Below are 20,136 nucleotides of genomic sequence, written 5' to 3'. Positions count from 1 at the left end.
GCAGCCTAAGAGCTAATTCTTAAACTGAAACCTATTGTTCCACTGCTGATTTGCTAATGCTGATTTTGAACCAAATCCATACAGTTTGCATACCTGAAAAATCCCTAAAATGTCTTTTTAGAATATGGAGTGGATGTGTTTTATGCAGTCTTTCAGAAGGAGGTGAAAAGTAAAATGCAGTAAATGGAGACAATACTAAAACTATGTCATACATATGCAGATTGTATAAAGAAAGCAATTTTTTGGCTTGGTTTTTGAATCCATCTGCCTATTACATTTTTTAAGTTCAAACAGCAAAACTACTTCTGATTTAACTATTACATATTTGGCAAGCTTAATAAAGGACAAATCAAAGCTAAATCAGGGGTATTTACAACAACCACAAATTTAATCCAAAGTGGGTACTTAAATGCTCATATAGTTCTAAATGATGTTCCTTCCAGATGGTGAATTAATGTAATTTTAGCAGGAAGTGAAGTTGCACAAATATGCAGTATTTAGAACACTCACTGATTTAATGTTTCTGTACCCACCAAGGCACAGATGTTACTTATCATTTTCATGGCAGTTGTCTCTATCTTTCCAATTATCGCAAACTGAGGAAGTGAGTTTGCAAGGGCAAAAAGGGGGCTGGGAAGAACTTAAGTTAGTAAACCCTAATCCAAATGTAGATGAATCTTTTCTGTCCTCAACCTATCTAACCTCCACAATAATAACAATGGTGGCCTACTTGTGGAGTATCTCATTAAGATTCAGTCCTTTATTGCCTACATTATTGCCATTTGGTTTCTAAGGAAAATCTTTGAACCTGTAGAGTGCTCTCTGACTTACAATGTACATGCTCTCCTGTCACATGCCTCTAAAGCAATGATCAGAGGGAAGGCACAAGACAAATCTCTTGGCTTAAACAAGGAGTTCCTGACAGGTTGGTCCAGCATCAGGATTAAGTTCATTCCTTATTGCAGAATGGCTTGAATTTGCTGGGCATATTTCAAAACCTCTCGCTTTTCCATGTGTTTTGCAGCAAGGAGAAGACAACAAAGATTATGTGCTGGCTCTAAAGATTTTTTGGGGGGTGCTTTTGGTGAGAGATGTTAGTGGAAGAGCTGTATTGTAGACAGTCTAGAGGGTAGATTCAGACTAGATAGGAGAAGGAAATTTTTTACAATGAGGATTGTGAAACATAGGAAAAGGTTGTCCACAGAGGCTGTGGATGCCCCATCCCTGGAAACATCCCTGGAAACAGGCTGGACGGGGCTCTGAGCAACCTGATCTAGTTGATGTCCCTGCTCATTGCAGGGGGGTTGGACTAGATGACTTTTAAAGGTCCCTTCCAATCCAAACTATTCTATGATTCTGCGATTGTGAAATTGCTGTGTATGTAACGTGTTAAGACTAGGCAGTACTATCTGCTTCTCTGGCTGAAGGCAGAACTAAGAAGGGATGTATGAAGGACTCAATTATTTCTCTAATTGCCTTTTCAAACACTGGTGAAGATCGGAGTGTGAGAGGATGTGCAGCAGCTCTGAGCTATACCCTGCTGTTTTTCACCAGCTCAGCATTGCTACTTGAAACATAGAATCCACTGCGCTCTGTCCACCTCTGCCTCTCCCAATTTTAGCAGAGGTTAAGTGAATGTACTCATACTTTCTCTAGTATTTTATTTTATCTTTGTCGGCCATGCAAGACACGGACCTACTGGGACTGCAAAGGAACTTTGTATTTCTACACGCTACTTGCCATAATGAGGCACAATCAAGTAGATAGTTCGCTTTGTATGTTTAATTATGTGTTGAAGACAGATGCAGTCTTTGATAGATGTTTCTCTGTTCACAAAATAATCAAAATAAAGAATTATGAGATAGTAGTACTAATAATGTGATAATATTTTAAGGCTTAGTTGGTTAGCATATACTAAATCACAGTATTACAGGATTTTGTCCAACGCTTTCCACAGATGACAACAAATACGCATTTTTCTTCTTTGCCCAGGGACTAAAAGGTGACCCTGGTAGTCCTGGTGTGGCTGGTCCTAAAGGAGAAAAGGTACTTTTTTTATCCATAAAGTTGTACATATATGCGAGTATGCGTGATATTTCTTCAATACTGAACACATTGTCGTAACTACATGTGATGAACACCCACTGCTGCCATTTGTGTAGTTTAAGGGTTGAAGACTATGAACACAGACTAACTGTAAATACAGAAAACAAGTACTCTTTATCACAATAAATTTTGAATGGAATTCAGAGCAGGAGCCTAAATTTGATGTTCTGAATTGTTCTCTGGGTGCTCTGATTTGCTCCCACGGACTGAACCTGAAGGTCTGAGAGCGCGATTCATGCCTCAGCGACCTAATTCTGTGAACATTTTACACAGTCAGATGTCATTACATATGTGAGCTGTCACACTGACTTCAGTGGCCACCTTGTGCATGTAAGCTGCAGCTTGTAATTTAACATATGCAAATGTGTTTTGAAGGATTGCTTTTTTTAAGCTGTGATTCATTTATGCAGATGCCTGCCATTTTTTTTCCATTTAACCTGTGGTGAACTGTGTACATCTACGCCATTACTGAAAAAGAACATTGCTTTACTCATATATTTTCATAATCAGAGCATGTTTGATGATTATACTGAATTTACTTCTGCAGTAGTGCATATCCTCTAAAATGCCTAGAGGTTAAATATGTATAGCTAGAGAGATTGCTGATTTACTTACTCTTGTATTTTAACTAGGGAGATGCAGGACCTCTGGGACCAGCTGCCTTGAGCGTAAGTACATGTAAAACAAAAACAGACGGAAGAAAATCACTAAGAGATGTTGCAGTTTTTAGCTTATTTGCAATGTAAATACTTTCATTATTAAATTTAAGAGCCAAGTACCTTTCTTTAGAACGCCTCTGCATTTCCTATATGAATTGTGAAGCAGGGAAAAGGGAATTTTATAAATAGAAAGAAAATAAGCATATTTAAAACATCTTGTTTCCCACCAAATGCTAACAAGAATATTGGGAGTTTTTGTGCTGTGTATAGATAGTATAGGCTGGTTAAAGCCAAATAATTCCCTTGTTATTTTTAGTGAAAAACACCTTTCAGTAAAAGCTTGCAAAACTACTTAATGCTTTTTCAGATATTGTAAATACTCTATCGTCAGGTTATTTTATTAAGTACTTAGTTATGCGTGCAATGCCCTATATATGACACAGGATTCTATATATAGCATGCATATGTTCAAATTTGACACACAAGACCCTATTTTCAGGAAGTTAAGGACGTGGGGACGCATCCAGCAGCCAGATAGATGTGAGGCTGCCAGAGCTCCTTGCCCTCCGGTCCCACTGGCAGCAGGGCTGAGCGTGCACTCCCAATTGGCACGCAAGCATACATACAACACATATAGACAGGTCTGGCCACACAGGTCAGCACAGATGGGGACACTCAGCACTCCCACAGACACAAACAGCACCAATGGCCTCATCCTGGTACTCTCTCTGGCTGATCATGATGACGGTCTGGTACTGGGAAATATGGACATATATACAATGTGCATTCCTCTAGTAGCTGAGCTGACACACAGCCTAACCAGTAGATGCCCCTGCTCCTGGTCTTTCCAGTTACTGGGACCTGGACCCTCAGTCCCCCCCGAGACTCACAGACCCACTCCAGTTGCAGGTGCAGGCCTCCTCACTCACAGACTCCCGCGCAAAAACACACGTGTACACACACACGTATATTCCCCTGGTTTCCAGGTCATTTCACCTACTTGCCACCAGTCCAGCTTCATATTTGCTGTTGATCACACACACAGTCACATGCTTGTGCTCACTGCATTTGTTGGTACCACAAAGGCATAGACCATTGTCTTTTATGAAGCACGTCATATGCTTCTGGTTCCTTGCATTACACAGTAACGCTGCTACCAATAATAAAAATAATTGAAATAATTTCAGTATTGGCTTAATTATAATCCATTTAAATTTCGGTGATTGGACATGTCTAATAATATTTGAGCATAGCATATGCTTCACTATGAAGCATTCTCTACCCGGAAAAAGAGGTTGTAAAATTCTTTTCACACAGAATAGAAAATTGTTTAGTTTGTCCTTTCAAACACTTGCAGAGTTACATGTTGTGGTCTTGACATCCATACAATCTTTTTATCTTACGTAATGATCAGATATGCATAGCAAACACAGACTGGAAAGGAAAAAGACATGTAACATTATAATGATGGAAAATCACTTACTAGATTTGTATGAAGAACAGTATTTTAATAATTTAGGGGGTTTTTATGGTTTCTACAATTCTCAGAGGGAAATAAGCAGACAAGTGTCTGTCTTCTGCATATCAGACTCAGGAAGTTGCAAATTTGGTCACCAGTTCATTTATTCCTTTTCTGTAATTTACCTGCAAAAAGGAATATGTGAGGTCAGACATGACAGTTAGTTGTCTTTCAAGTATCAAGGAAAGACTTCTTGAGTACGGATCTAACAGTTTCTTTGTGAGGATTTGGTACATGCCTGTGCACCAGAAAAGAGAATTGACCTGCGTATTAGTTGTATTCTGGCTAGATAGTGCCATAGAGATGGTGGAAGATGTTTTTAATTTCCTTGCAATGAGATGGTAGAAGATGTTTTTAATTTCCTTGCAATGATCTGTGCCCCAAGCATGTAAGAAGCCTAAAGAGAAATTCCCCAAGACTCTCCAGGGCAAGTTTTGCTTCATAAAAGTAATGAATTCTGTCTGAACCAAAGTGATTTTTCTCACAAACTGAAATGAGAAGGCCTCCCATTAAGGACAGTCCATTTGAGTAAAAACAATTGAGAATGGTGCAAAAGAGCATGGCAAAAATGAAAACAAAGAGAAAAGCTCCCGAATTCCCAGGCTGTGGTTCCACAGCATGAATAGCTCTTCCCCCAAACTCAGTGTTATGAACTACTTCTACACTATTCCTATTGCCCATGTAATCCTAAATAAACTTCATAAGAACTATCATTCATAGTGTAAATGATTATAGATTGTCTTTTCACTCTCTCCATTTCCAAGACTGAGCAGCAAGGATCTCCATTAGATCTGACAAACATTGAAGGATGTAACCAGAGACCCATAACATAAAAATAAATTCTACTCTAAGGTTTCAAAATTAAGTTGCCATCTTTTATTGTACTTGTTTTTGATTCTACTCTAAGGTTTCAAAATTAAGTTACCATCTTTTATGGTACTTGTTTTTGGATTAGGAAATCTAAATATCCGGTGTCTTGATTTCCTGGAGACAAATTAGTACTGTGTCCCAAGATCAGTGTCTGTTTGCTACAGTTCGTGTCTTGCTAGAGGTAAACAGGGCCATTTATGTCCTTCAGCTCTCAAATATATTGCCAAAATGTGTGTTGAAAGAGTTAACAGTGAAATATTTTTAGTAAACAACCTTGAGTCTAGGATTGTTACTGCAATAGGTGGATTGGAGTAGATCTTGCTTCAGACAGATTCTTACAGGCCTTGAAGGGATCATTGAAATAGTAATAGGATACTTCTGAAGATAAGACATAGGAATTAGAATTGAGGATGCCTATTTTCTGTGCGCTCTAGAACCATAGAATGGTCCTTTTGAGCATTTCTTGTGTAAATGATGGAAAAATGACTACATCCATTCTGATAGCAGCACCTGGGTATGTTTAAAATGCATTCATTGTCTTCAGTTGCGGTTGTGGACACTTAGCTTTCCTGATAGTCGCATTCAGAGGTTAGTAGTGTGATATCGAAAATCAGACGCTGCTTTCAAATTGACTGAACTTACTCTTTCTGTACCTTCAGTGATTCACTTTCATAAAATGGACTGTCAAAGAATTACATTTCTTTGATTATAAAATGCTGTGCAAATGTTTCAGTTCAGTTGATTCAGGCATAGCCAGATGGCTCTGCATTGGTACATCCACTGATGGTCGTCCTCACGCTTTTTAAAAGGAAACATTTTAAATTTTAGGAAAGCAGATACTAGTCTTCAGAGGGATGTTAGTAACTGATGTACTGAAACATTTTTTTCATGTAGCTGCTAACTGAGAGAAGAGACAAGAGTGAGTGTGAATTGGTTTAGCAGTTTGAAGACAGATTACAACACTGCGGGAATATACGGCCCAGCAGGAAGGCTTTCTCTCTCCACCACTGTAAATGGTCATGTGTTTCTGTTGGCAAGAGCTAAAAGAAGACAAATGACATGAATAGTGGTGGCTCAGGGAAAATCCAGTCTTCAGAGTTGTTTTATTTGTGCGACTTCTGTGTGGCTGTGACTTTTAGGATATATAATCATGAAAGGAAGATGTCATATCTCGCTGTGAATAAGTAGGAGGTCAGATAATATCAAGATTCATGTGTCACTGAATGAGAACTTACTGTGTCGGGACCATTCATGCTGTTAGAGCCAAAATGTGACATCAGTGTTTCAGTTATGAACCCCGTTAAAGCAAAGTTTTTAAATGTTCCATTCATTTGGGACTCATGCATGATGTCATAAAGTTATCCTCTACGTATAGTCATTTTTAGGTTTTCTTAATGTGAAAATGATTTATTTCTTTTTATCAAAATGCACAATGAATTATTATGCTGGGGGGCAGGGAGGCAAGAGGAGCGAAAATAATGACACACTGTTAGAGCTAAGTCCAAAATGCATTTGGGCAGGCAGGGAGGGAGGGAATATTGAAAGGCACTTGGTTTTGCTCGAACTGGACAACAGGGCCTGGGTCGTCAACCTTCTGCCCCAGCGCCATTGCATATTGAGACAGGTGGGAAACGATGGCATTACAGAGCTCTGCTGCCCTGCGCGGCTCTTCCATTCCTATGTATTTCCATCAAAATCATACACCGGTGGAATAAGCTGGAGAAGGTCTACCATATATGCCGGTCTCAGTATAAACTAGAGCATCAGTAGCGTTGCGCAGGGCCAGAATGTTCTGCCCACACACAGACCTGCACCCTGGTCTTGTCCTCAGCACAGGGAGTGTGAAGGTGGCAAAAAGCTGCGACTGCTTCACTGCAGTCATTTCCAAACAGCTGGGTGGTGATCCTTCGGTCCGCAGAGACTTGTCCGTAGGTAATCTACAGAAGCATGTAACAGTGAGTAGTATAAACTCTTGTTTTTTCATTTGCCTGTGCTATTGGTACCTGTGAAAGTTTAAAAGGTGTCAGTGACCCTGTGTCTAGAAGTGCTCGGGCATCCGTGGTGTGTAGGAAATCCCGCGCTGCTCAGAAGCACAGTAAGAGTTCTCTGTCTTCCAACGTGAAAAAATGCAGAAGAGAATGAAGTTATTGGTACTTGGAGGAAAAAGCTGTATTTTTAAAAGTGTTCGACTGACAAATACAGCCATTATAGTCTCTGTAGAGAACAAGGGATACTTGGAGGCAATATGTGTGGCCGAATTCATAAATACCCAGCTGCTGTAACAACCTGTCAGGTGGGTGAGCATATGCCAAACTGCAAAACGGGAAATAATACCACTGCTTTTTTAAGATGCAAAATGATTTTATGAGTTTGAAATGGAAATTTCACAGCTCAGAAATTGCATTGCTCTGAAAAAAATGGTAGAGCTCTGAATACTCCTGGTTGATGTCAGTTAACAGAAAATCTCTACCGAAACCCTAAAGCATGCACACTTAACAAAACATCTCACTTGCAGCAATAGCAGAGAACTCAGAAGGAAATTGTGTATGCCTGACTATACGTTTCTGCAGTGAAGAGAATTAGAATTGCAGGCCGTGTGTTTCTGTATATTTCTTTAAGGCAGGTACGGAAGTCTTGTTAATACAATTTCGTCATTCTTGCATGATGAATTAGAGGGAAAAAAAGAAACAGCGTTGTAGCGCAAAATACGCTAAGCTGTGAAAAGAAATATATGAGAAAATTCATAGGCTTTATGTAGAATCCTAATGAAATTAATGATTTCAGTAGTTCTAAGTATATTTGATTCATGCATTATTCATACAAATACATTTTAGTGGCTCAGATCGTTAACTCTTGACATATATGTGCATATTTAAGCACTTTTAGTAGGGATGTAAAGTTTTTCTATGTTTCCATGGAGTCAGTTAACACTACACAACTCAAGATATATGTATGTATTTTGTCTCCTCAGTTATGGTAGTAGTTTTATGGGAGTAGTCCAAAGTCATGACTGATTCTCATCCTTTCTTTATGCTGTCTTTAATTTCTCCGGTATGTTCTTTCTGAATTGCTCTGTAAGTACTAGATGTCTCTTTTTGTTAGTACTTTTCAAGTTTTTATAATGCATGCTGGGAATATATTTTGAACTTTTCTCCCTAATTATGCCCACTTTATGCAGGGATATGTTTAGTCTTTAAAAGTTTAAGTTCCCTGATAAATTGTACTGTAGCCGAGGACCCTTCAGAGAATAAACAGGAGGGATTATACTGCTATGTTTTGTGGGTTTGTCGAAGTGTGGAATGTGGTGGCAGAAGCTGGGGACTGTTTTCTGCAGGGGCACAGCTGGCTCCGCAACTTGCCCACTCTGGTATCCCCAGCTTAAGCCAGTGCGTGCCGTGTCAGAAGTGCGACAGGTGAGGGAAGGTAGCACAGCCATCTCTTGTAAAATATATGATAACTATTCCTCTTGACACTCGATACACTGCTTGTAGTTCCTGAGGAAAACGAGCGTCCGTACGTACGTTCCTGCGAACCTATCCCTTTCAGGAGTTATAAAATAGTCATCCAGATGGCACCAAGTGTTTACGCAGAAGCTGAGGCTTAAGTCGGTCACAGACAGAAGTCCCCAAGACTTGCTTGCTAAACAGATAGTTGGAATGTTGGCTCCTAGGTCTGGTTAAATCGAGCCAAAGGAAGCTGGCGCACAAGTGCGGCGTGGAGGCGGCTGCGGGAGGAAGCTGCAGATTCAGGCCCGGGCAAGCTCTGCCGTCACTTTTGGCTCTCCCCTCCCTAAACAAACACCAGCAACAGATTACGCAGCTTTCCCCTCGGAGCCTTGGCAGTTAATCGTGTAAAGCTAAAATTCACTTTCAGCAGCATCGCCTAGGAATTTCACAAATTCATTTGATGCAACACTTTGGTCGTAGTGTAATTATTTGGCACTTATACGGAACTCCAAAGAGGAGGCGTTTGGTATCCTGGAGTTCTTGCTCTTGTAATGGTCAGCAGTATTTTGGACGATTCTTCCTGAAAAATTATGTGCCAGTTTTTGCTTATCTTGACTTCTGCACACAATTCCTTTCTTTTCTCACAGTGGAAAAAATAAGTCATCTGAATAACTTAAGAAGGGGGCACATACCCCCATTAGTAAGCATCTCAACTAATATTATCTTCTTTCTTTTCATGTAATCACATGAAGGAGAGCAATTTTAGTTAACTATAGAAAGTATAGACAGAAAATTATATTTTCAGTCTTAGTCTTTTCTTTTCATATACACCCCTTGAAGAAAAATCTGAAATTTATCTTCTTGAGCTTTTTAACGGAGGTGTATTAATTTCATGAAAATACTGAACTGTTTAGTTGTTTTGCATGAGATACAGTGATCTTTAACTCTCACAGTATAACTTGCAAATATTCTCTTCTTTAAAAAATGCTTTTTAAGTGTGGAAGCAGATCCTATTAAGATTACCCTTTTAGCGAAATAGAAGATGTTTTAGCAGTTTCAATCTGTTTTTTATCTTCCTTATGTGGTAATACTGATACTGAAGGCACAAGTGAAGATTGATGTCTTAGCCTCACAGAAAATTTCTTTTTCAAAAATTTGCAGTCTGCTAAATTGGCATGAATGTGATTTATGTGTCCTTCATTAGAAGAATGATTTGAGAGTAGTCCCATATGCAGTAGACATCAATGTAAAGAATAGTTTCAAATTATGCCTCAGGATTTTAAATGATACTTTTTTTGCTTAGAAAATACACCCATGTCTATTAAAAGTACTAGGTTCATAAAGTGTGAACTTCTGTGAAATTACTCTTCCAATTTCCCTTTGAAATGATTGTCTTTGAAGCAAAGTAGATTTCAAGTTAAGTTACCAGAGAGAGCTACAGAAATGACCCAACCCGAAGCATAATGAGATCAGTGAGGAACATATTTTCTGTTTGCTTCAGTAATAAATTATCATGAAAAGGTAGCTGATCATGTTTTCTGGCAGACTGAAATACTTCTGCTAAATGCTGTCTCCTTTCCCACAGAAGTAAACGGGTTGGCAGCAGTTCTGAAAGCAAAATTGTGGCCTATTCCACTTTGCACTCCCAAGAAAACAGTATGATTACTGCAGTAGCCATAAGAGGCCAAACATGGGGTACAAATCTTTCAACTTGCCATCTTGACTGACTTCAGTAAGGTTGTAAATGAGACCAGGTCATGTTTGGATATGCTGAAGATAGAGGTGTTTGAGATAAGTGGTACTCTAATTTCCCTCACTAAACGGTAATACAAAAAGAAATTAGTCATCCATCTGTGATCTTCCTGTGCCTTTTTTCCCATTCTGGCAAAATTTTGTAACAATGAGGTGTGTCTGCAGGCTTTGTGGGTTTCCACGTGGGTGGTGATGGGCAGTCTTGTGGACAAGAAGAGGAAACCATCGTAGTCATATTTTAAGATCTCTCTTTTCCTCACCCTCCTGTTTGGGCTTCGAGGTAGGGCGGCAGGACAGTCGCAGCAAGTAAACTGTCTTGAAGATATCTGGGAAACCAATACTGTCACCATCTTGACTGCAGGGATAGTATTTATATTTCAGCTCCTTTGCTTGCTGAGGGTAATAGTCCGCTCTTAGATGAGAGGAAGCCACTCATTTCCCCTCAGTGTGGTACAAACAGGCCAAAGAGGAAAATATCCTCAAAATAGGATAGAAGGATCACAGTGACAGTCATGACCTGCACAGTAGAACTTGTTGTCTGGTAACACCTTGAGATAAGTAGATGAATATAAGACCGAATTCAACGGCATCTTGATGCGTCCTGTCTGGGATGCTGGGACATTCTTGCGTGAGTGCAGCCACAGCAGTACCACCTATCCCATGAGCAGTATTTGGGTGGCTGGGGAATGCTCTTCAAGTCAGTCAGGCTGCAGCTCTTTCCCGTGATCAGACGTTGTGTTCCGTCAGGAATTTGGAAATCTGTGGTCACTTTTTACCTGACTATTGATTTGTGTGATTCTATGCTGCTCAATTTGTGGGTTTTACAGAGGGATCATTGCATATTTAATTCATCAGTGTGACAGCTTTTCTTTATCCTGGTGAGAACTGTGTGTTGAACTAGGTCAAGCGCCTGCAGTGGGAATTGCCCACCAGTTCACTTGTAAAAAGGTTTAAGTGTTAATTTTGTTTCGGTAGGGCTATACCTTTCTGTTTATAAACATACTGTTTCCAAATTGCTTGGCCAAATCATGCCTCTTATAGTTGGGTCTTTTTAAAGTAGCAAGTTTTATCATTGTAAAAGCTCACATATTCAAATGGTTAAAAAAATAACCTATTCTTACATTACCATGAGGTGCTTCTGCATACCCAATTTTGTCTTTGCTTGACTCGTCTCACTAACCTACATACACTTTCTCCCTGTCTAGTAGCATTTATTCCATAAAAATCGAGGTCATGTGTTTGCTGGAATTCATAGTGAGGAAAAAAATGGATGGGAGTAGTTTGTGTATAGAACATAGAAACCAGTCTATAAAGGTTTATAATGAAATAAATTTTGTGCCTTAATTAGACCTGCCTTATTGTTGTTAGCATTTGTTTTCTATTTCTAATTTGTGTTGAGAAGGAAAGGCTGTCATGCTCAGAACCTCTTTCAGCAACACTACCTACGAGTATGTAAGGCAGCTGTCTAGCCTTCTGCTTCAAAAACTATCAGCTGTGTTTTGAAGCAACTTTCAGAATACCAAAAATATACTTATTTGTCTAATACTCTTTCGGCATTGGCCATAAGCTTGTGGAGGAAGTAATACGAATAAGAACTTTAAGTAACTTCACTCTTCCACTTCAGCCAGGATTTTTTGTTTTGTTTTGTTTTAATTCACCGAGAGGTCATGATAAAAGCTTTGCTTTTGTTCAGAGTGTGTTCTTAGGCAGTTACTCTGAGCTATTAAATTTATGAACCAGGTCTCCACCATGTCTCTGCGGATGCTTGTCATGATGTATCAGGCATTTTAAAATGTTTTTGTACCTGCAGGGTCACGTGACAGGATTTTAGCCCTTCTGTAATAAGCAGCTTCTGATAGCTACATGCCAGCTAATACACTTTAAATTGATAGCTTATGAAACTTGAAACAGCTTAACTGGTTGAACTGTTGGCTGATTTTCTATCACTTCAAAACACATTTTTCTTCCAGCATCTCAAGTTTAATAATTCTTATTAGCTTTTATCTCCTGAGACTTGCAAAAAAATATTAACTGTTAAGTATTAAAATGTTAATACCTACAGTTATTTTCAATGACATGCAAGTTCTTTTAAAAGCTCACTTATTCTACTGCAGCATTTTTAAACCTGTCATTTCTCCTGTATTCCCTCAGCTAAAGCTTAGTCTAAATTTTGACAATATTTTGTTTAAATATCTGTCAGCATGTGCTTCATAGCATGCTTGTTTTTCTTTATCTAGCTTCACAACCAGCATCTTTTCCCTTGCCATCACTTCCCTTTATGATTTACCTCTTATACAGGAATTCACAAGTTTCCGCTCTTAACTTCATTTTCAAGATTTTGTACAACCGTCTTGTGCCTGCCTGTGCATCATGTTTCATCTCTTTTCATAGTCATCCTCACCCATTGTAAGAGATTTTCCAAGTCTCAGATGCATCTGAGCCCATCTCCAGCTTACCGACTGTTTTTTTTCCCTAAGCTACACGGTAATGTTTGAGACATTTCCGCTTCATGTTCCTCAAGCTCCTTCAGGCACGTAACTCCAAGGAGCTTGCATGGTCCATGACAGGTACAAGCCCTAAAGACTGCATATGTCATTTTAGTTCGCTTCTCCATGAAGTAGGTAGAAGGGTATCACCTTCCAACCTCAAAGGTGGCCTGGCAGAGTCAGGAAAATCCCGTGCATATTTGGCCAACTGTAAGGATGCATTATATTTTCCTGCCAGTCTGATGCCACAGGAACAGGCTGGTCTTATACCTCACTTTGCCTTGTGCTATTCCTTCACCTTCTTTTGCTCATTGCCATACCCGTCCTCTTGCCAGTGCAAGACTATCAGGCTGACACACAGTGAATCATTTTAATTGCTTTGGATGTTGTTTACCTGGGGAGATGGTACCTGTAAGATAGATTGCCTTCTAGATATAAATGTTTTCAACACAATTGACGGCATATCCCGTGAGGCCACCTGTATATATTCAGTCCGTATTCTGTCCCTTTCTGTCTGCGGTGGTGGGCTCCTTTGGTGGGGTTTGTCTACGCACTGTGCCATCCGTGATTTGAGGGAGTCGAGAATCTGATCTTTGATCTCCAAAGGGCGGTGTCCAGAAGTGAAATAGGGATAAAAGCTAAGTAGATACTTTCCTACAAATACGTAATTCTTTTCTGTGCTAAACTGTCACATTCATTGCCATGTTTTATAGGAGTTCAGCAGGGGATGTTTTATTCATCCCTTTAGACAGATTTCACTGTAGAGAAAGTTTTCTTTTTCATTCCTCCTGCAGGTTTCTTCTTCAGTTGTTTTTCCAGGATCTCACTCAGTGAATTCTGAAGAGGGATAGCATTGCTAAGTCATTACCATTGCCAAGATATTAGTGTTTTACAGCCGTGTTAGTTAACATGGCCCATGTTGTCCTATCACCTTTTAAACCGAAGATCCCACTGAAGTTAGCGTGAACTTTTACCTCAGTTTCAATGTCAGGATGTGGCTCCTTGTACAGGGTAGTCCTCCCTGCCTAGTTACCAATTGTAAGCTGCTCTCCTCCCTTTCCTCGAAGATAAACCTCCTTATCTGGTTCCTTTTTCTTGACAATAATATTGTAGAGAGAAGAAAAAGAATAAAAGTAGGTCTTGGACAAAAATGTTGGCTATTAATTATCATTATTGTGCAGTTACATTCTTGTGTAATTCTTGTCCCCTTGGAGCCTTATTGTACAGATATGTGAGGCTAAGTATTTCCTCCTCCATAAAATAGACGTTACAGGTTTTCATCTCATTGCCCTGCATAAAGTTGTCACTAGAAATGAAATATTAACGAAAGAAGACTCTATCTCTTCCTGAATTCCCAGAATTTCTCCAGAAAGGCAGAATATTGCTAAGTTGGACAGACAGAATTCTCTGCATGTTCCAAACTACCTTGAGGAAAAAGTAGAGGTTTACAGAGGTCACATTCACATACTGCTTTATGGGTTTGTGCATGCATAAGCTACATAACTGCACTGTAATTAACTTACTGTGATTTATTTGTTGGACGCAACATTGTCACGCGTATTCTAGTTCCATAAACTTTGGGGGAAAGGTGGAAATGGTGCACATCAGTTTTGTAAACGATCCTAAAGCTTATCTTGTTTACATTATAAACAGAAGTGAAAGAAGAAATACCCTATAATGAAATACTGTCTGTGGTACTCTTCTAGCTTCAGTGTTTGAAAGTAGAGAAATAATAGGAATAAAAAGCCTCTTGAACTGACTACTTTTATTTAAAATTGAAGTCAGACTTAATTCTAATCAACTTAAAACATCACTTGAAGATATATGAGCTAGCAGCTTTGGCATGCCCACTTACTTTCTCAAGTTTATCTTGGGAATTAGAGATCATAAATGAACTTTTTTAATTCATTTCTGGAAATCTGGACACATCTTAAAATCATGATTCTCAGTTTACCCTTATTGGGGCAATAAATATGTGTAATTGATTCTAAATAAGGAGCTCAGAATTTGACCAAAGATATAACTCAAGCTAAAGCAATACCTGAGTCCAAGTAATTTAAATGCTTAATAATTTAATACTTTAATATTTCAAACTCTTAAATAAACTGAACACAAGTTCTTTAATTTTGTGATACCCTGTAAGAATGTGCAAGGTTACATTCAAGACTTTTTTAATTATACAAAGTAGAACTGTTCAGTGCTCTTTGCTGTTTACATTGAAACTGATGTCATATTTCTTGTTGCTATAATGGAAATTGGAACACATTTTTTAAAAAAAATTACTTTGAGGAAGCTAACCAAAGTGACTCATAAAGGCGGGGGGTGTGGGGTGTGCTGTTCTGAGTACAGAACTATTATTTGAAGGCTTTATGATTGTATTGTACGTTAATCAGATATAAAATTAAAGCCTCAAAGCGTCAGAAACAGTCTGTGACCGCAAAGGCAGGCCTTGCACTGAGCTCGGAAGGAAGGCTCGCAAGTCGAGGGTATATTCGGAACACCCAGATCTCCTCTGCCTGGTCAGGAGAGAGGGCGAGAGAGAAGTGGCTCTGCAGGGATCTGAAAAGGCGAGCCAGGCACACAGAGGAAGCGGCACAGGGCTGGTTCCTACAATACAGCGAGCATAAGGCTTTCTGCTAAATTTAGTCCCTTTTCCCTCCCCTCCCTTCCCTTTCCCTCCCCCTTCAGTGCCTATATTTGAATTTGAGTTGTAGCGTGAAGTTATCATTCATTGAATAAAACTTTTTTTGTCTTTTTTCTTATGGCATTCTAACTTAATAAGACAAATCACTTTTCATATAACACCATAGTTAAATATAAGTATGCTTAAGTAGTGCTGACTTACCTCTTCTTTTCCAATGATTCAACCTTTATATGGAGGAATGTGATTAATCGTTATTGTTTGCAGATTTTTTTGCACCTGAATATAACATTATCCTGAAAGAAGTTATTATGAATAACCTATTTTTATTACTAGAAATAAATGCTTTGTCCTGACATCTGGCTCTTTGGCTTTGTCTTACTTCTATAGAATAATAGAGGGTGAAAATAACACTGAATGTTATATTTGTTTAATGCTTGTATTTTCAGGGTTTGCCAGGGCTGGAGGGTCCCCAAGGTCCACCTGGCAAAGAAGGTCAAAGGGTGAGTAAACTTGGTGAACAACTGGTGAGTGTGCTAACTGACCTTGATGTGTCACTTCTTCCCAAGCACTAATAAAAAATGGGAAGGTAGCAGCTGAGTATGAAGCATGCTGACAACAAACTGAGCTTTGACACTTGAGGTTTCTCTTCAGTTGAAGGAGATTTAACAATTTCAATCATCTAAAGTGTTTTAATGACTGGCAGCACAGATGTAGATATTGTCACTTGTGCAACATGTTTCTGCTGTAATTTTAAGTGAAAGGATATTAAAATAGCCCAGAAGTTTTCATTTTATTGCAGGGATAGACCATACCTTAATATGTCTAAGATATATAAAAATATGGATTTAGGGTCGTTATCTAAAATATTAACAGAAACCAGTACTAGTGCCCCAAGTTTTGCTGTAGATGCAAGTGTGAGAGCCTAGCATATATATACAAAGAAGAGAGATACAGTAAGGGGCCGTGGGGGGGAAGAGATTGTGCCCAAGACATGAAAGAAACCTTTGGCTATACAGAATTTTAATATGATGAAGTAACTGACTGACAGGTATCTCTGTGTTATGTTTTTATTTTCCCTGACTTACTGAATTTGGTAGTACAGTAGAACAGATAACAAATATTTATGATTGTGGTATCGCAAGAAATAATTCAGTTTTGAGAGTTTATAAACTAATCTGCTCCTAAAAGTTTGGGAAGATATTCAGACTCGAACATTTCAATAGTTTTATGAATTAAATTGTGCCCAGTTTGTAGTTTTGAAGTTGGGTCTCAATAATTCTTGGTCTGTTTAGGCATCTTGATATTTAGTATCTCGGTTAAATTATCTGAAGTGGAAGGATTTAGTATTACTCATCATTGATCAGTGTCAACTACAGTGAATTATTATAGGCCAGTTTCATAATTCCAGTAATAGTAATTACAATAACAGAAGACTAGTTCTTGAACAAAATGAGTAATAGCGTGTAGGTCCTAAAGCTGTGTTTTATATTGTTTTTCAAATTATAAAAATAGTACTAAATTTCACTTAAGCTGAACACGAAAATTTGAAAGCTGAAGTTATTTAAGTTTTACAGGAAGGATTGAGAACCTGTTCAGAAAAAGTCAGTGTAGTAAGGGAGAATCAAAAGTTATGTGGTGAATATGCTATTAAAGCGTATTTAATATCATATTTAAATGCTGTTAAGGATTTTATAATTACTGCGACTCTTACTGTCATGCAATTAAATATCCAGGATGCTGAAAAGCTATCGATATCCAGTTTTAGCATATTTTTAAGTGTTTTTCTGTGGGGTATTGAATCTGCAAAAACACACAGTTTATTAATAGTGTATTAACAGTTTTAGGAACTGTTATAAATACGGCTGTGTTTTAGAGACAGCACTCTTTGAACTTCTCAGTTTTTTTGAGGCAAAGATTCAGAGTTAACACCCTGTATTATATATAATGGTGGATAAATGAATTTGGAAATACTTTTGCGTTTTTTTTCTTTTCCATTTTGCAGTGGGAATTAGGGGGTTGATACAGTCATCATGGACATTTCCTATTCGCACATAAAATTGAACTGCTGTCTCATTCCAATATCTATAAAAACAGGAGTGCTGATTGTTTTATAATCTTGGCCATGCACACAGTTGCCTTGAGCCAAACAATGGGAACAGCAGAGCGTAGAGCCTTAGCATCTGTCTTTATCTTTCTACCAGTGAGATGCTCACTACAATACTCTTTCTGCTGGCCACCCCCGCCCAAGCATTAATAACATAGTTTGCAATCTTAATTCAACTGCCATGTGCATTTGCATTTCCAATACATTTAATTACACAATAACATACTGTTTGTAGCAAGATCTCTGCTCTGTTTAGTGACAAACAGGACAGTGCACGTCTAATGGCTATTAAATATTCCTTTTTATTTAATTATAGATGTCATGTTCCTCTGTTCTACTTCCAGCAGATCTTCCAAATCTCTCACATCATATGAAGTTACTGGTTTTGTCATGGACTGTCTTTTGAAGATTAAAGCATAATACTGAGTGTGTAACTAACTGATGATTTTTCTTCAACGTATTGTTCAGACCTAAAAGTGATATTGTGCCCATTTTGCAGACTGGAACTGTAAGATATTAGGGAAAAAAAACCCCACTCCAAAACATTTGAAAGTATCTATTCAATTTGGATGCCACAGTTTGAGAGCCTGAATTTTTTTTTTTAAACTTTCCGTTTGTATTGTACTTCTTATATTCAAAGTTTTAATTCCCACTTACCTCAGGAGCATTTTTAAGTGTTCAACTCCTTTGAAAATTAGGCTTAGATTAATAAGGAGTTGAGAGGAGAATCATAAAGTGTGTAAGTTAGAGACCTCTCAACACACATTAAAGCAAGGTGTAAGGAGCTGAGGAAATTAACAGTGTTAATGGTGATATTGTCAAAAACTCAAAGAAACGTGTAGAACTGTCATGTTAGAGCTAGTGACTTAGGTAAGCAACAGTACAAAATGAGATAGAAAGGGAAGAAAAAAAGCCATGCCAGTGGATTTCTTCCCTCTTTGAACTGGTCTGAGCCATGCATTTTCATTTTCAGAGTGTTTTAAGTGGGATTTTATGATATCATCCAAGATCAGAGCAGAATATTAGAACTACTGAGAAATACCAAAGGTGGGACCCTGTCCCAGAGCAGGCACTCGTCTCCCTGCATTCACTATAGAGGGCACTAGGACAAAGGTACCCTATTAAGAGGAATAAGTCTGGGTAGTAGTATTTCTTTCACGTCACAGGAATAATCTGCATCAAAAATTACATAGTAAAAATACATATAGTAATTATTATGGAAATAGAATAAGTATAATTATATAACATTGTATAACTATAATAAGCATAAAGATCAACTGAATTGTAGATTTCTAGTGCAAAGTTATGTCAACCTCAAAATGCTTGTTGACATATATGTGAAATTGGCTTACAAGCACAAATTTACAACGTCACTGAATTAGATGATGACTGTGTGTTATTTATTTCAAGAGTAAAGGGGGATCAATACATTATTTCAGATGAAGTGATAACAGCTTTTGTCCAATGGATGCACTGTAGATAGAGTTACGTGGTATCATTTGGGCCAACACATGGTTATTAAAATACTGACTATGTCACTTTCTGTGGCTTGGTGTCTGCTGTATTACTATCATGTGATCATGCTGGGATATGATCTTGCTCCCGCATCAAAGAGCAGTTTAGGTTTGTACACATTTAAATGATGGTACACAAATAAGTCAGCGGTGGAAATTGATGACAGAAGTGTGTGAAACATCTTCTGTCCGAGTTGGTCTTCCTGGATGCTTTCCAGATATCCCAAAGGACAAAAGAGTTTGCAGAAAACAGCATACACTAATGTGACATGTTTACAGAAATGTACTATAGGGAGATCGTTCAGAATGAGAGAAATGAAGCCCTGAAAGCTCTTTGACTAGATCTGTGCAGCATTAAAGGATCCTGTATCAGGATGCAATGCTCTATTTTTTGGCTTTGCTTAAGAGAAAATTCCAAACTCACTAAAAAATTCAAGTAGTGCAGTCATGGAGAACAACTAATGTGATGATAAATAAAAATTGGATTCTTATGCATATTCTTTCATACTGCTGTAGTAGCAAAATGCATAAATATTTCTTTTCTGAATAAACAAACACATTAATAGTCTAGCATTTAGCAAATCTACTGGTTATGTTTGTAAGGGTAAACTCACTAGTTCCCATTCTTTCTTCACTTACTGTGACACATTTTCTTCTCATCTCCCTTGCTATGTCTTCTCATTCTGCATATAGCTGGCTTATGCAGAAGGAGAGAGCAACCTTCATGAGCAATGAGGTAGTACAAATAGTGATCTTCAGACTTATATAGCTTGTTTCCTTTGCAAAGCAATAAAAAAGGAGGAACAGAGTTGTGAGCTAAAGTGAAGCAACTGGCTTGCTGTTTACTACCATGCTTCTGTAACTACACAAAAGAAACTACTTAGTATTTACTGTAGCTCTACAAAAGAAAAAAAAACTCAATAATTCATCATACATGGTGCATCCTTATTTAGGGTGTTACTTAGAATAGGAAAGTAATGGTCATGGCAGAAGAAATAGTAGCTACATGATAATTTGGCAATATCCAGAGACCACA

The 20,136-nt window shown here is 38.3% G+C and overlaps 1 protein-coding gene across 5 annotated transcripts in view; it reads left to right on the top strand.

The window, feature by feature from the left end:
- The window catches only part of COL19A1 (collagen type XIX alpha 1 chain), a 199,407-nt gene that overhangs the window by 104,425 nt on the left and 74,846 nt on the right, over nucleotides 1-20,136 (top strand). For all 5 annotated transcript variants that reach the window (XM_052781799.1, XM_052781796.1, XM_052781797.1 and 2 more), the window contains 3 exons: nucleotides 1,993-2,046; nucleotides 2,739-2,774; nucleotides 15,929-15,982. In XM_052781799.1, coding sequence (XP_052637759.1) covers nucleotides 1,993-2,046; nucleotides 2,739-2,774; nucleotides 15,929-15,982 — 144 coding nt within the window. The remainder of the gene's footprint in view (nucleotides 1-1,992; nucleotides 2,047-2,738; nucleotides 2,775-15,928; nucleotides 15,983-20,136) is intronic.

Source organism: Harpia harpyja, chromosome 3 (genome assembly GCF_026419915.1).
Source record: "Harpia harpyja isolate bHarHar1 chromosome 3, bHarHar1 primary haplotype, whole genome shotgun sequence".
NCBI classification, from domain to species: Eukaryota; Metazoa; Chordata; class Aves; order Accipitriformes; family Accipitridae; genus Harpia; species Harpia harpyja.
The sequence above is the reverse complement of the archived record's forward strand: the minus strand, read 5'-3'. Positions and strand labels throughout refer to the sequence as shown.